At 41.2% G+C, this 16,640-nt stretch overlaps 1 protein-coding gene across 1 annotated transcript in view; it reads right to left on the reverse strand.

Moving 5' to 3' along the window:
- The window catches only part of KIF15 (kinesin family member 15), a 48,650-nt gene that overhangs the window by 14,375 nt on the left and 17,635 nt on the right, over positions 1-16,640 (reverse strand). The window contains exons 15-26 of the mRNA XM_081881862.1: positions 16,192-16,324; positions 15,713-15,854; positions 12,698-12,892; positions 11,483-11,590; positions 10,151-10,256; positions 8,891-9,056; positions 7,360-7,510; positions 6,213-6,298; positions 3,541-3,616; positions 3,336-3,422; positions 2,316-2,420; positions 1,497-1,619 (exon numbers count right to left, since the gene is read on the reverse strand). Of these exons, the coding sequence (XP_081737988.1) occupies positions 1,497-1,619; positions 2,316-2,420; positions 3,336-3,422; positions 3,541-3,616; positions 6,213-6,298; positions 7,360-7,510; positions 8,891-9,056; positions 10,151-10,256; positions 11,483-11,590; positions 12,698-12,892; positions 15,713-15,854; positions 16,192-16,324 (1,478 nt within the window). The remainder of the gene's footprint in view (positions 1-1,496; positions 1,620-2,315; positions 2,421-3,335; positions 3,423-3,540; positions 3,617-6,212; positions 6,299-7,359; positions 7,511-8,890; positions 9,057-10,150; positions 10,257-11,482; positions 11,591-12,697; positions 12,893-15,712; positions 15,855-16,191; positions 16,325-16,640) is intronic.

Genomic DNA, 16,640 nt, shown 5'->3' on the forward strand with positions numbered 1-16,640 from the left:
GCAGGTGGTGCTGAGTTGTGTTAATCAAGCTGTGTCAGCAATTGGGTATAGTATACAGTGGTGCCTCGCAAGACAAAAAGAATCCGTTCCGCGATTCTCTTCGTCTAGCGGTTTTTTCGTCTTGCGAAGCAAGCCCATTGATGGCTTAGCGGATTAGCGCTATTAGCGGTTTAGCGGCTTTTAGCGGCTTATCGGCTTAGAAAAAGGGGGGGGGGAAGGAAAAACACCCCGCAGGAACTCGCAAGACATTTTCGTCTTGCAAAGCAAGCCCATAGGAAATTCATTTTGCGAAGCACCTCCAAAACGGAAAACTCTTTCGTCTAGCGAGTTTTCCGTCTTGCGAGGCATTCGTCTTGCGGGGCACCACTGTATAAGGAGCAGCACCTAGCTCTCCCATTACCCTGGGGGTGGGTTGGTGGTTGGGTCTGGTTTGTTGTTGATGTATTTAGTGCATAAGGAGTTTTTGTTATTGTTATTAAAACCTTGTTTAAGTTATTTTTGAGTCCCTTTTTAATGCATGGTCTCCCCAGCAAGCTCTCTGCAGCGCTACTTAGGTGCAAATAGCCAACAGTTAAGGTAGATAAAGCAATTTTTTTTTATCGCAGGGCAAAGTAGAAATACCATAGCCAAGTTCTCAGCATAAGGACTGTAGAAGAGCTTGGTATTTTGTGGAACTTATCCAAGGTACTGGAATGCAGCCTAAAAGGTAAAGGTAAAGGGACCCCTGACCATTAGGTTCAGTCATGGCCGACTCTAGGATTGCGACGCTCATCTTGCTTTATTAGCTGAGGGAGCCGGCGTACAGCTTCGGGGTCATGTGACCAGCATGACTAAGCTGCTACAGGCGAACCAGAGCAGCGCACGGAAACACCGTTTACCTTCCTGCCGGAGCGGTACCTATTTATCTACTTGCACTTTGACGTGCTTTCGAACTGTTAGGTTGGCAGGAGCATGGACCGAGCAACGGGAGCTCACCCCGTCGCGGGGATTCGAACTGCTGACCTTCTGATCGGCAAGTCCTAGGCTCTGTGGTTTAACCCACAGCACCACCTGCGTCCCAATGTAATGTCTCTAAATGTCTCTTCACTGGTTTCCAACCACCACCACTGACGAAACCATTATTCCACACGGCAAGGATTCAAAATTTGATTGTTTAACACAGGGGTAGTCAACTTTTTTTATATATGCATCTTTCTTGATGGTAAAATTTCCTTACCGCCCACCAGTGCTCAATGGAAGTTGGATTCAGCTTGTGTCGTAGAACCTGTGATTGCTCACCTAGAATTCTGAAACACCCACAAGTGGGCAGTAGGGACCAGGTTGACAACCCCTGGTTTAAAGGGTGGCAGTTGAGATTCGATCAAAAGCACTCACATCAGTAAATAGTATGTTCATTCCCAATTCTTGCTAAACGATTGTGCAAATATATCATATATGCTATAGGCAGCTTTAAACAGGGATACAATCTGAAATAGCACCATAAACAAAGACTTTACCTCAATTCTGTCAGCAGCTTGTGCTCTCTCCAAGGCCTCTCTCAACTCCTCAATTTGCTTCTCCTGATCTTCTATAACTGCTCTGCTTTCCTCTTTTGCAGCCAAAGCAGAATTGTATTTACACTAAGAAAGCAGGAATGTAGATATGTCAGGAAAACAACGTATATTAGATCTATATTTCTACAGGTCAGTAAAGATAATTGCTGACTACATCCATTCTGATACACATCACAAAGTCCACCAATTCTTCATAATTGGTATAAAGCAGGTGAATAAATGAGCAAATTGAGTTAATTTGGATATGCAGAGGGTATTAAAAATAAATTTAAGGAACCGCAGAAAGAGGGGGAAGGAAGTCAAGTTTTGAAATGTTAAAATGATTGTAGTGAAATGTATAAACTTGAAAAGTATAAATAAAATTTGGAAAACTGGAAAAAACCCACAATTCTTCATAATTAGAAGACTAAGGGGGAATAAAAAAATCTAGTGACTCAGAAAATACCACAAAATAATTCACCCAAGAGGATGACCATCTAACAATATTAGTTATATACTCGGTTAAAGACCATCAGCTAGAATATCCTATTAACTGTTAACGGTTTCTCCATGTTCTGTCACTAGACTTCTTTTTCTGACTTTTGGAACATCTAGGTTACTGCTCTAGCATGTACATTTCAAAGCTGTTTTTCTAGTCTATGGAGGTGATACACGAAGTTCAGTTTTCAGCCCAGCCAAAGAAACAGAAGCACTCGGCACAACCTGCTGTTGATCTGTTACTCCACTTTGACACATCACCTTATGGGAAAGAATGGAACATACTTTTATGTCCTCCAGCTCACTTGTAAGCCCTTCTATGCACTCTGTCTTCCGGCTAATGGATAACCTCATGTCCTGGATCTGGTTCATCAGGTCTGACACAACTTCCTACAACAAAAAGAACAATGTTGTATTGATCTTGATTTGTTAAGGCATATAATTCCATATAGCAACTATGTCACAAGGTATTATTGTGTTTTTAATATTCTGTTGGAAGCTGCCCAGAGTGGCTGGGGAGACCAGGCCAGATGGGCGGGGTATAAGTAAATAATAATAATAATAATAATAATAATAATAATAATAATAGTTTGTTTTTAATCTCCTTGGGCCAGCATCAGGATGGTGTTTGTAAATGGCTCTCTCATACACCCACAAATGTATCAACACTTTAACCAAAACTTTACCTTTAAAAAGTGTCAAGTTTGTGAGAAAACATTTCTATCTCTCGTTAGGTTCCACACATCTAAATAAATTAAGTAAATGAAAGTTTTTATAACTGGGATTGCAAAACTTTGATTTACTGTATACAGAATGCCTGCTACAGAAGGGAAACCTTTTCTTTCCTGAAGAACAAATACAGTGGTGCCCCGCAAGACGAACGCCTCGCAAGACGGAAAACCCGCTAGACGAAAGGGTTTTCCGTTTTGGAGGCGCTTCGCTAAACGAATTTCCCTATGGGGTTGCCTCGCAAGACAAAAAAATCTTGCGAGTTCCCGCGGGTTTTTTTCGCTTTTTTTCGCCCTTTCCCTAAGCGCTAAGCCGCTTATCAGCTGTTCCGCTGATAAGCCGCTTCTCAGCTGATCGCTAAAAGCCGCTAGACCGCTAATAGCGCTAATCCGCTAAGCTGTCAATGGGCTTGCTTCGCAAGACGGAAAAACCGCTAGACGAAGAGAATCGCGGAACGGATTAATTTCGTCTTGCGAGGCCCCACTGTAGATTATTACCCAAGCAACAATATCTACTCTCTCTCTCTTGCTCACACACACACACTTAGGATATTTTGTACACAAGTTGTATCCATACCTTATCAGCAGCATTTGTTTTCTGCAGAGAAACAATAACTTCCTCAGAAGCAGTTAGATTTTGCTCCAAATTCTGCAACTTGATTTCCTAGAGAAAAAAAATGGCTTCAAATTGACTCTCCTTGGATTTGCAAATATAGCAGTCAATTACATTTACCAAAAATCTAATTTTAAAATGCTCCATTTGTAGGCACACCCGGCTGTACCTGCTGCTCACATCTTGACACCATTTCGGAATATTGCTTCTCTAGCTCCACGATTTCACTAATTTTCAGGTGTTCCCTAGCAGAGAATAAATGCAATCACTTATAAGAGACAGAAGAAAAGGCACTAACCCAAGTAAACTTTGCTTGCGCTAAGTTTAATTTAGTTATGCTCTATAGTATGAAAATAGCACTACAACTGTTGTCAGAAGAAAGCTCTTCCCCAAACTTACTGGAATTGCTGTTAGCTATCACTTACTACTTCTTGTGGCAAATCTTCCACAAAGAAATGCCATTTAATAATGAGAACAATCACATTTATATTTCTAGTATAGGTGCAATGTTTAATAGCAAGTGCAAACAAACAAAACTTTGGTTGAATTAATTTTCAACTATTTTGATTCAGGTTCATTATTAGGGAACGAAAAATAAATAAAGATAACCTCTTCCTTCTAACTATATAGAGTAGCTTTAATTGCTTTTAAAAACGTAAACTCCTTTAATATCTCAAGACAGCACTTATAGACAATGCTTAATAATACGTACATTGAAATTTGATCAAGTAGTTAGCTTTTTAAACAATCAAACCTTTCACTTCTATCATTTTTATAATTCACTAATAAAATATCAAGCAGTTCAATGTCACCAATTATAACCAGAGTATAGTCATACCTTGGTTTTTGAACAGCTTAGTTCTTGAATGTTTTGGCTCCTGAACGCTGCAAACCCAGAAGTGAGTGTTCCAGTTTGCAAACTATTTTTGGAAACCGAACATCTGACAGGGCTTCTGCAGCTTTTGATTGGCTGCAGAAGCTGCGCTTTGGTTTTCGAAAGTTTTGGAAGTCAAACGGACTTCCGGAATAGATTCTGTTCGACTTCTAAGGTACGACCATAATACCATTCAGGATATATAAAAAGTCCCATGCCTGTGTTTGTTTTTACATTATAAGAAAGGAAATCTTTGAACTGAGATATAATTCATTGTATGAATTTTTGCTTCATACAAGAGGAAACCCCTGGCATTTAGCAAACTGAAAAATTCTTCTCTGCACATCCCAAATGCTGTCTATTCCCCAAAGAAAACCTACCATTAGAATTATATCATAGGTCTCAGTTCTGTGGAAGGAACCCATTCAAATTCAGGAGATGTGCTGTGCAAAGCGGATAAATGCATTCAGCTGGCCAGCAGGTCAGATTGATATGCACATGTGACACTGTTATCTCTTGATTTAGAAGGGTTTTTTATGCCACTTTGTCCCACTTTATCTGAAGGTATTTTGAGAAAAACAGCGAGCCTGCAACTTACGCTCACTTTACTTAAACGATCGCAACTGTATGCAGGTGAGGGGTAAAGAAGAAATAAATTAATAATAATAATAATAATAATAATAATAATAATAATTATTTATACCCCAGCCACTCCAGATGTCTTCTAAAAGTTTGGTAGTTATTTTTCTTTGACATCTGATGGGAGGGCGTTCCACAGGGCGGGTGCCACTACCGAGAAGGCCCTCTGCCTGGTTCCCTGTAACTTGGCTTCTCACAGCGAGGGAACCGCCAGAAGGCCCTCGGCGCTGGACCTCAGTGTCCTGGCAGAACGTGGAGGTGGCAGAGGTGGAGACGCTCCTTCAGGTATACTGGACCGAGGCCGTTTAGGGCTTTAAGTTCAGCACCAACACTTTAAATTGTGCTCAGAAACGTACTGGGAGCCAGTGTAGGTCTTTCAAGACTGGTGTTATATGGTCCCGGTGGCCGCTCCCAGTCACCAGTCTAGCTGCCGTATTCTGGATTAGTTGTAGTTTCCAGGTAACTTTCAAAGGTAGCCCCATGTAGAGCGCATTGCAGTAGTCCAAGTGGGAGATAACCAGAGCATGGACCACTCTGGAGAGACAGTCTGCGGGCAGGTAGGGTCTCAGCCTGTGTACCAGATGGACAGCTGCCCTGGACACAGAATTGACCTGCATCTCTATGGACAGCTGTGAGTCCAGAATGACTCCCAGGCTGCGCACCTGGTCCTTTAGGGGCACAGTTACCCCATTCAGGACCAGGGAGTCCTCCATACCTGCCCGCCTCCTGTCCCCCCAAAAGAGTACTTCTGTCTTGTCAGGATTCAACCTCAACCTCAATAAATGGAGAGTGGGGCAAACCCACTGTTTCCTACTCTCCAATTATTTATTTCCCATCACCCAAGCACCCAGAAGGTTTTTCTGCTGCGGAAAGAGCTTTTAAAGCTCTCTGCCATGCTCTCCCCAGAGCCCAATAAGCAGCCCTTTACCTTGTAGGGGGTCGGTTCCTGGGGTTCCTGACGTTTCGTGATTTTGCTTTTGTGCGTAGATCCCCAGAACTGAACCGCTGCGTAAGCAGGTGGGCCCACTCTGCTGCTTTTGAAACACTGTCTCATTTTGCTGTCCAGCATCTTAAAAGAGCTAACCCACAATAGGGTGTCTGCTACTGTGCACCATCTTGGGAAGGGTGGGGTACGGCTAAAATAGTGGGCATTTTGGAATTGGCATGGTAGATGTAGAACATCTAACATAAAGGGCATAGTTCAATTACTTCCTCCACAAAAAATGGATTTATATATTTCAATGCACAGATACAAATAAAAAAATGTTAAAATGATGCAACCACCAACCCAAAATTGAACTCTCTGAATTCATATAGTTAAGACTTACTTGGAATTATGCTCTTTATCTTCTTGTAATTGCATTGCTAATTTTTGATTATGTTCTTTTTCACTTTCCAACAAGCCCAATGCATTCTAAAAGATAATAGATGTACAAACATTTGGCGAATTGTTGCAGTATTTTCAGTTCTTTCTTTAACGTTCCTAAGTACTTCAGTAAATATATAATACTACTAACCTTAGGAAAGCCTTTAGTAGCACAAGGCTACTTACTAAAGTGATTCAGTCCTGGCGTGTGCTCCCTCATTTTGCCAGTAATTGCAAGGGCAGTTAGGGGGTTTATTTGTTGATAAAAACCCTGAGCATTTCATAAGGATCCAAATCACTGCTGAGGTACAGCCCCTGCACCTGTGTCTGACCTAACACAGGGTGAACACAGAGCTTCCAAAAGCTTTAGACAGGAAGTCTGTGAAGGAAATTTGTTTTGAAGGCCAAGCTTTTAGAATTACAGTGGTGAGTTTTTGCAGAAATACATAGGCTCATCTTCAGTTCCACCAAAGAATTAACTGCCTGTGACAGTAGTAGCTAATTTAACATTAGAAAGAGGGTATTCCTTAGAAGGAGATAGACAAGTAAAGGTAAAGGGACCCCTGACCATTAGGTCCAGTCGTGGCCAACTCTGGGGTTGCGGCGCTCATCTCGCTTTACTGGCCGAGGGAGCCGGCGTACAGCCTCCGGGTCATGTGGCCAGCATGACTAAGCCGCTTCTGGCAAACCAGAGCAGCGCACAGAAATGCCATTTACCTTCCCGCCGGAGCGGTACCTATTTATTCACTTGTGCTTTCAAACTGCTAGGTGGGCAGGAGCAGGGACCAAGCAATGGGAGCTCACCCCATCGCGGGGATTCAAACCGCCAACCTTCTGATCGGCAAGTCCTAGGCTCTGTGGTTTAACCCATAGCGCCACCCGCGTCCCGATAGACAAGTAGAAGCCTGGAAATGCATGGCTCCCCCTCCTCGTCTTCACCTGTGTAATAAATGTTTACACTTATATGTGTCCAATCCGATCTTGCAGTAGGTGGAGGGATTGGGGCAAATTGATAGTTTGCTCCTTTCCCACTGCCACAAATCTTTTAATTATGCTGATCTACACAATGTACAGTTAAAGGTGAAATCTTTTTCGCATTCATTACTTACCCAAAGCTCAGTTTTCAGTGCTTCAGTTTCTTGCTTGCTATCAGTGAGCTGCTGTGTTAGCTGGTCAGTCTCAAATTTCAGTATTTCCTGCAGGTTGTCATAGTCATCTTGCAGGCTTGTCTTTCTTTCAAGTATGTTTTCGTATTCGAGCCTTTGGTGAAAGAATATTACGTTACTCATAAGGCCTCTGGTTTTGTCTTGCACCTTTCGAGTTTCAAAACAAAGTTAGTACATTACCTCAGGGATTAGCGTGGGGCCAAAAGACAGCCGGAGGGGAGAGAAATGCAGAGAACAAGAGGGCAAAGCAAGTAGACCTAGGCACACTGGTGAAGTCACGTCATACAGATATATTTTATATCTTTCAAGTACTAGAAATCCTTTCGATACATCTATAGGCCAGAAAAAGACTAACAACACTTCCAGAATGCAGCTAGTTAACAAGACTAAACTGGCTGTTGGTATCCGGTTTTTTTTACACAATACCGTGGTAACTCAGTTTTCAAACATAATCCATTCTGGAAGACCATTCGACTGCCAAAAGGTTTGAAAACCGAGGCACAAAGGGCGGTCTGCCAGTTCAATAGAGAAATTTGTGAAAAACACAGATACACACAGCGGAAGCCGTTCAACTTCCGAAGGGCCTTCGAAAATGGTAGCATTTGCTTCCGGATTTTTGGCATTCGAAAATTGAAACGTTTGGCAACAGACGTCCGAAAACCGAGGTACCACTATAGACCAAAAGGATGCCTTTCTATATGATGCAGTCTAAAATCAGTGGTTTTCGATGTCCTTCCAGGAACTCTTTCTACCTCAACACATACTGATTTCCAGATTCTGGGCCATTTTGTGGGAGTTACCTTGTCAAACAAGGCAGGACCCTCACAACTGCCTCATGTGAATTGAGGACATGCCCTAAAGCACAGCCAGCACTCTCCTGTAGCTGTGCATTGGAAGAGAAGATTACTAGTAGCAGACAACTTAACTTTCAGGGAAGTTTTTCTGCCACTACAGATCCTCTCACTGACAAGCCCCTGACAAGTTGCCAAAGGACCCCTAGGTGTCCTAGAACACAACTTGAAAAATCAGATGAAGACTGTCATCTTAGCTTATTTTCTGATAAAGGAATAGTTTCTTGTGAATATAAGCCCAATTGTTGAAATAAATTACTGTGTAGACACCCCCTAAGGTTCATTTTATTTTAGCAATCTTCTTCTAATTTGAGCCTGTGGAACGTGAAGTTAGCATTTTAATCCGCCCACAAACCAAGGTGATGGTAAAGTGAATAGCATGTAACCAAATCTTCCTCTTGAAAATATTACACAGCTGGTATTTCAGTGTAGGAGACAGCAATTCATGTGAACATCATGGCATATGTAAATGTTTCAGCAGTCGCCACATGTGGCAGCTGACACAGAGACATTTGTGCACATTTTCTCTTATTCAGAGATGCTATTCATATGGAAATATATCAAGTTTGAAATAGCCCTTATTCTCATGTATTTAAGAAGCTTTTGTTAAAATAATGGCATACCTTACGTTATCAAGTTGCAGTTGTACATTCATATGTCTGCTAGAGAGTTCACCCATTTCTTTTTCTTGAGTTCTTCTGAAATGGTCGTATTCCATTTTTACAGCAGACAGATCCTTGTCTGCAGACTGCAGGACTATTCGTAAGTCACGGACCTCAGTGTTTAACACTGTTTGGAAAAAACAAACAAAATCCTTGTAAAAAAATCCATTGTTAGATACCAATATTCACCTGATGTAATACCAAATATTCCAGTCTTCCCTGAAAGCTAAAGAAATATGCGAAAGTTCCAACTAAAGCCATTCTTGCCATCTTTCAGGCAAAAAATACGCAGTAAGTAGTAAAGTCAAAGTATAAACTTGGGGGAGCTATGAAAGGCAAAACCCTACGAAGATCACAAAAGCACTTCAGTAAGTAAAGAATTCAAGGAATGATGCCAAACCCTTTTTCATGTCCAGTTATATTGACTTGGGATTAAGCTATGCTTTTTAGCATATACTTCAGAAAGCATGTAGTGCCATAAAAATGGTTTGATCATACTAGCTGAGTCACATTCATTATGCAAGCAGAGATTCGTTCCTCCACTATTAGCAGTGTTTAGAGAAGCAACCAATCTTCAAGAACCCAATATTCCATTCCATATGTGGTTGTTTCTATTCTATGTGATATTCTAGAGAAAATGTCACGCTTTGAGAGAAAGAAGTGCCTATGTCCCCTTTTCAGATTTTTCTGATTAATGGAGTGCCTCAGACTCTGTGTATAGCAGATTTCAGAGCTTTAGCAAATGCGCTAATAATTCTGAGCGAAGCCCAATAACTCTCATTAATTTAAATTCTTTTCTGTCTTTCTACCCAGAAAGCAGCATGGAAGCGTCTAACAAATGCACACACATACATGGAGGCAACATCTACCTCTCTACCATTTAGGGGAACATATTTTCCTCCTTCCACCCAAATCTATTGGCTGTGTCCACTGACTCCCATTCCAATTTTCAGACTAAATACAACTAAATGATTTGCTATGGGGTTACTTACAAAGAACAGTGACCCATAGATCTAAATAAAAATTGAATTAATTTTGAAAAGATGGAGGTAGTGGACCTATCCAGCTGATCTCAGCAAAAGACAATTTTCAGCCATACATTTTGGTCACATGGAAGTAGTAAAAACAGTGCACAAATTGGGACTGTTTTGTGCTGCACTAGAAAAAAAATACATCTTTGATAAAAAAAACATGCAGAATTCTATTGTTCCCCAAACTTACTGTCCGCCTTGCTCTGAGTGTCTTGGTATTGTTTCTCAAGATAGTCTAGCTTTTCAAGAAGCCCTTGCTTTTCAGTCTGCCAATTGCTTCTTTCCGAGGCAAAGAGCTTCAGTTGGAAAAAGAAGAAGTCAAATAATGAGTTTTTGAGTATGAGAATGCATATGTATATGAATGCATAGGATGTACAAGTTACAAAGGAACATTGCCTGGCCCTGTTGTTCTGATTGGATGGTTAAGTCTTGGATTCTGTTAAGTCTTAAAATGGTACAGTATCAGTTTTATTGCACATAGCCAAAGGCTGCTGCAATGTACACAGAATTATTTGACAATTAAAAGAAAATATACTGAATTGATAATATAAATGTTTCAAGTCGTTTTTATTAAAACATTACGTACTCTAAACAGAGCTATAAAGTACCCCAATGTACAAATAAAAACATTAAACAATAAAATTCATAAGCTAAAATCATCACATGTTCACTAATGTTAAAAACAATATCAATTAATACAGTGTGCAATTTATACTCAGAGTTTGGTGACAAAGATAGAGCATAGCCTGAGGTAGATAGATAGGATCAAATAAATTCATCTCCTTTACAGTTAATGGCTACCTTGGCTATATAATTTGCTCTAATTTTCCTAGCAGCAGTTGCAAAAAGTGCTACACGCCAGGTCACATACTTATCTGTGTCTGCGAGGAGATATAAAATCATGTCAAAGGGGTTCTGGCCAGGAGACCCTGTCATTATAGGTACTAAAAATCTTTTTCTTGCATCATTATACAAAGGACAGTGCAAGATACAGTGGTGCCTCGCAAGACGAAATTAATCCATTCCGCGAGTCTCTTCGTCTTGCGGTTTTTTCGTCTTGCGAAGCACGGCTATTAGCGGCTTAGCGGCTTTAAGAAAAAGGAAACAAACTCGCAAGAACTCGCAAGACGTTTTGTCTTGCGAAGCAAGCCCATAGGGAAATTTGTCTTGCGGAATGACTCAAAAAACGGAAAACTCTTTTGTCTTGCGCGTTTTTCGTCTTGCGAGGTACCACTGTATAATGCATAAGGTCCTCTACTTCAGAACATCCCCTAATGCAAACACGTTCGTTTTTTGGTATGCCTCTGTGTCTCCCATCTCTATAAGCAGAGCTTATTGTATTTAGTCGCAGCTCTGTAAAAGCTTTTCGAAGTTGTGCAAAAGTTAATTCATTAAAATAAGATATGTGTTCATTGCATGCAACTAAAGTAGATAATGAAGTATTACGTCAGACAGTAACAATAATTAAGCTAAGCTTTCTACTTCTTCCTCCTACAAGAGTCCTTGCACTAGGTTCTTTTACCTCTTCCACTTGTGAAGAATGGTGCTCCAGTTTATTAATATGCTGTTGAAGTTTTACAGTTTTACTTTCTTCGGCATCTAGTTTGATCTGAAGACTGCTTAATTCTTCCTGCAACAGGACAAATAGGGGAAACTAAGCAAATTTATAATCGTACTAGCAACTGCTTTGCCTCTGCTAAATATTTTCTTCTAATACATTTATATATTCCTGCACAAACTTATGGGGGATGTAAATACATTGTAAATCTACAGGAAGAGTTCTAAAAAGCCCTAGCTTTACTGTATTGTAAATGCAGCCAGAATCCAAATGTCCAAATACAGCTAAATGGCTAAAGAGGAAAGTTTCCATAGAAAGACGAACAGCGTCAGATAGCTCTCTCATTTGAACAGCCTCTGCATGCATTTTTCTAAAAGCACTCAAGTAAAATCTGAGGATAAGTAGTCCCTGCTGGATCAGACCAAAGGTCTATCTAGTCCAGCAACCCGCTCTCAGTGGCCAGCCATTGTCTCCTTCATTATTAATTTTCAGGAAGAAATTAAAAAAAATTACTGTTTACCCAGGTATTAGATGGCTCAAAAGTTCCTGGCAACCTTGAAATTATTAGCTTAGAGGCTTAAAATATTTTAAAATTTATTTTTAATGGTATTGTTTTACTATGTTGGTGTTTGCTACTCCAAGCTTCTTTGAGAGGAAGAGTAGCAATTTAATAAATAAAATGAAGTTTTGCAAGTTGGTGGACATCGCCACCTCTTGCAGGAGCAAATTCTATAGTTTAACTATGTCTGGTGCGGAGAAGCATTTTCTTCTTTTCTCCTGAATCTTCCGACATTGTTTTTATTAGATGGCCCTGGGTTTTACTATTATGAGGGAGGAAAACTGTTTTCTATCTACACCATTCCCAACCTTACGCACCTCTACCATGTCCCTCCCGTACACACCTTTGTTCTAAACCAAAAAGACCAAAATATTGTAAACTTTCCTCACAGGAGTCGCTTCAAGCCCTCAATCATTTTGATTGCCTTTTTCTGAACCTTTTCCAGTTCTTTTTGAGCGGAAGCAAGTAGAACTATACGCAGTATTCCAAGTGCAATCTCACCACAGGTTTGTAGATCTGCCTGAGACTGTTGACTTAACTCTGCCCATTCATACTTCCTAGTTCACAGCATCTTGATGAAACAATTTTAGAAATCTGCATTTTGCATCCTGAAACTTCACCTGTGCCACTCTCAGCTCTTCTGCAACAGCCTCATAGGCTTGTTCATTCATCTCAGGAGGCATGGGCTCATTAAAAATATAATCGTTATCGCCCGAGCTTTGAATATCAACAGACTCCGGGCTCAAGGTTTCAGGGGTAAATCGTGCCACCAGTCGAGATCTTAGCTGATAAGCCTTTGTTGGGGTAGCGATATTCTGTAATAGAAATGATATTTTTTAAAAAAAAAAACACACACACACACACACACACCATTACATAGGTAGAAATACAGGAATAACATGGAAGCCTTGCCGACGTGGGGATCCAGGGCACAGTCCTTCAATGGCTGCGCTCGTTTCTCTCTGGTCGGGGACAGAGGGTGGCGCTTGGGGGGAAACTGTCATCGCACCACTCCCTGGTGTGTGGAATCCCTCAGGGTGCAATACTCTCCCCGATGCTTTTCAACATCTTTATGCGCCCCCTCGCCCAGCTTGTCCGGAGTTTTGGGTTGGGCTGCCATCAGTATGCCGATGACACCCAACTCTATCTGTTGATGGATGGCCATCCTGACTCGACCCCAGACACTCTGATCAGATGTTTGGAAGCTGTGGCTGGATGGTTATGTGGGAGCCGGCTGAAGTTAAATCCTTCGAAGACAGAGGTCCTTTGGCTGGGTCGGGACGATATGGGATTGGGGGGACAACTCCCATCTCTTGCGGGGGCGCAATTAGTGCTAGCACCGTCCGTTAAGAGTTTGGGTGTAATCTTCAACACCTCCCTCTACATGGAGGTACAGATTGCAGCTATAACAAAGGCGGCATTTTTTCATCTCTGCCAAGCTAAGCAGTTGCCTCCTTACCTCTCTCGCCCTGACCTAGCCACTGTGATCCACGTGACGGTCACCTCCAGACTGGATTATTGTAACTCGCTCTATGTGGGGCTGCCCTTGAGACTGACCCAGAAACTCCAGCAGGTGCAGAATGCCGCGGCGAGACTCCTTACGAAGTCCTCGCTGCGACATCACATTCACCCGGTGCTATACCAGCTGCACTGGCTCCCGGTGGAGTATAGGATCAGGTTTAAGGTGCTGGTTTTAACCTTTAAAGCCCTATACGGCCTAGGACCCTCGTACCTACGGGACCGCTTCTCCTGGTATGTCCCACAGAGGAATTTACGATCTTCAAACAAAAACATATTGGAGGTCCCAGGCCACAGAGAGGTTAGGCTGGCCTCAACTAGAGCCAGGGCTTTTTCGGCTGTGGCTCCGATCTGGTGGAACGCTCTGCCACAAGAGATTAGGGCCGTGCGGGACTTGACATCTTTTCCGCCAAGCCTTTGGGCCAGGGCACAGCCTGACTCCCTCCTTTGGCAATCTACCCAATGGTTGCCATCAGTTTGATTTGAAGTAATTTTTTAATGAAATGATTTTAAAATGTTGTCTTATTTTATTGTTCCAGTTACAGATAGGTAGCCGTGTTGGTCTGCCATGGTCAAAACAAAATAAAAAAATTCCTTCCAGTAGCACCTTAAAGACCAACTGAGTTAGTTCTAGGTATGAGATTTCGTGTGCATGCACACTTCTTCAGATACACTGAAACAGAAGTCACCGGACCTTTCTATATAGTGAGAAGGTGGGGAGGGGTATTACTCAGAAGGGTGGTGGGAATGGGTGATTGGCAGATAGCTGCGATGAGCCTGTTGACGACTCTTAACGACTGCAATAGGTCTAACAGGAAAAAGCAAGGGGTGAGAAGGTGAAAAATGGCTTTGTCATGTATAATGAGATAAGAATCCAATGTCTTTGTTCAATCCAGGTCTCTCCATAGTTTTAAGTTTGGTGATAAGTTGCAATTCAGCAGCTTCTCTTTCCAGTCTATTTCTGAAATTCCTTTGTAATAGAACAGCTACTTTGAGATCTTGTATAGAATGTCCTGGGAGATTGAAGTGTTCTCCTACTGGTTTTTCTGTCTTGTGGTTCCTGATGTCGGACATCAGGAACCACAAGACAGAAAAACCAGTAGGAGAACACTTCAATCTCCCAGGACATTCTATACAAGATCTCAAAGTAGCTGTTCTATTACAAAGGAATTTCAGAAATAGACTGGAAAGAGAAGCTGCTGAATTGCAACTTATCACCAAACTTAAAACTATGGAGAGACCTGGATTGAACAAAGACATTGGATTCTTATCTCATTATACATGACAAAGCCATTTTTCACCTTCTCACCCCTTGCTTTTTCCTGTTAGACCTATTGCAGTCGTTAAGAGTCGTCAACAGGCTCATCGCAGCTATCTGCCAATCACCCATTCCCACCACCCTTCTGAGTAATACCCCTCCCCACCTTCTCACTATATAGAAAGGTCCGGTGACTTCTGTTTCAGTGTATCTGAAGAAGTGTGCATGCACACGAAAGCTCATACCTAGAACTAACTCAGTTGGTCTTTAAGGTGCTACTGGAAGGAATTTTTTTATTTTGTTTTATTTTATTGTTGTTAGCCGCCCTGAGCCCCGCTTCAGCTGGGGAGGGCAGGATATAAATAAAATTACTATTATTATTATTATTATTATTATTATTATTAAGTAAATTTAGAGGATTTGCGTTATATGGTAAGTAAAGTTAAGGAACTTCATGAGATGAAAGTTTTCCTGCCCTGCCTCCTCTTGCAGGCATATTCCTGCCCCCTGCCTCTCTGCTGGGTTAAGAAGCCCTCCTGAACAGTGTAGGATGGAGCATATGAGGTTGCTGAGGGAGGGGAAATCACCCAAAATTGTATGTAAATAAAACAAGTGCAAACACTCTCAGTTTGCTTGAATCTCTCCTTAGCTCTTTTGTAGTGTTCAGACATCTGAATTCCAGGTTCCTTTCCTTATTTTTCTCAAATAGCATTCATCTATGAAACAGTGCATCCCTATTATAAAACATGGATTTTAATGCATGCACTCCCTAAATGAGAATTTTCTTTTTGCACAAAGATCATTAACATTCCTTATATTTTAAACAGCTAAATTAGCTTTCCTTATCATAGCCTCATACCTTTAAAGTTTCTCTGTGTATTTTATTAAGATGGGAGACTTCCTGGCGTTTACATGCCTTAGTTGCCTCTAAAATTTTCTCAAGATGCTGGTTTGCCTTCTGCAGAGACAGAAGTTCCGACTCAAGCTCTATCTGTTTTTTCCTGTTAAAGAAACAAATGCATCATAAAATCAAACATGGTTATCTTATTAAAATGACTCTCATTAAGAAAAAAAAATCTCAAAAAAGAAAAACACAGCAAGATTCATGATGGTGTCTTCTGCTTAGATTGGAAACATCCCAAAAAAACTCCTCCCACGCATTTGTTAGATACAAGGCTTGTTTATGCTTTTAACTTCTGTGTTGAGGAAACCATATTTTTAGAAATATGGTTTTAGAAATTCTGGTTGGAACCAGAATTTTGCCCTTGATAAACAGCTGCTTATATTTTCAGGGAAGGGTATTTTGTGGAAGAATGTTAGGACACAGATTCATCTTACTTTGTTAGCTCTTTAAATTCTTCATGTTCCTGTTTGGAACTTGCCAGTTCGCTCTGTGCAGTGAGGAGGCGTTCCTTCAGTTTTTCACTAGAGCTGCTGTCTGTTGACGAGGCAGTAGAACACATCTGCTGACCTGTTTGGGATTTAAAAATGTACGCTTTCTTAGATGTGCGAAAGCGAACACCTTCACCTGTCCATGCAGTATATGAAAGCTGCAATGATTTTTATTTTTATTTTTTTAATGTTTAAACCTGCATAAAATCAAAGATTGTTCTCTTTACAGAATGTATTGGATTTTGTTTCTGAATGCATATTGAACAATTGTCACGTGTTTTTTTACATCTATAGCTTTGCTGTCCTGCACCACTGGCTAATTAAGTCAAAAAGGTGCTCAACATGTGCTTTCACTTTGATACAATAGCCTTGAGCCTTGTTCTCAGAAACAGCCG

The sequence above is a fragment of the Podarcis erhardii genome (assembly GCF_964252035.2).
Source record: "Podarcis erhardii genome assembly, chromosome: 12".
NCBI classification, from domain to species: domain Eukaryota; kingdom Metazoa; phylum Chordata; class Lepidosauria; order Squamata; family Lacertidae; genus Podarcis; species Podarcis erhardii.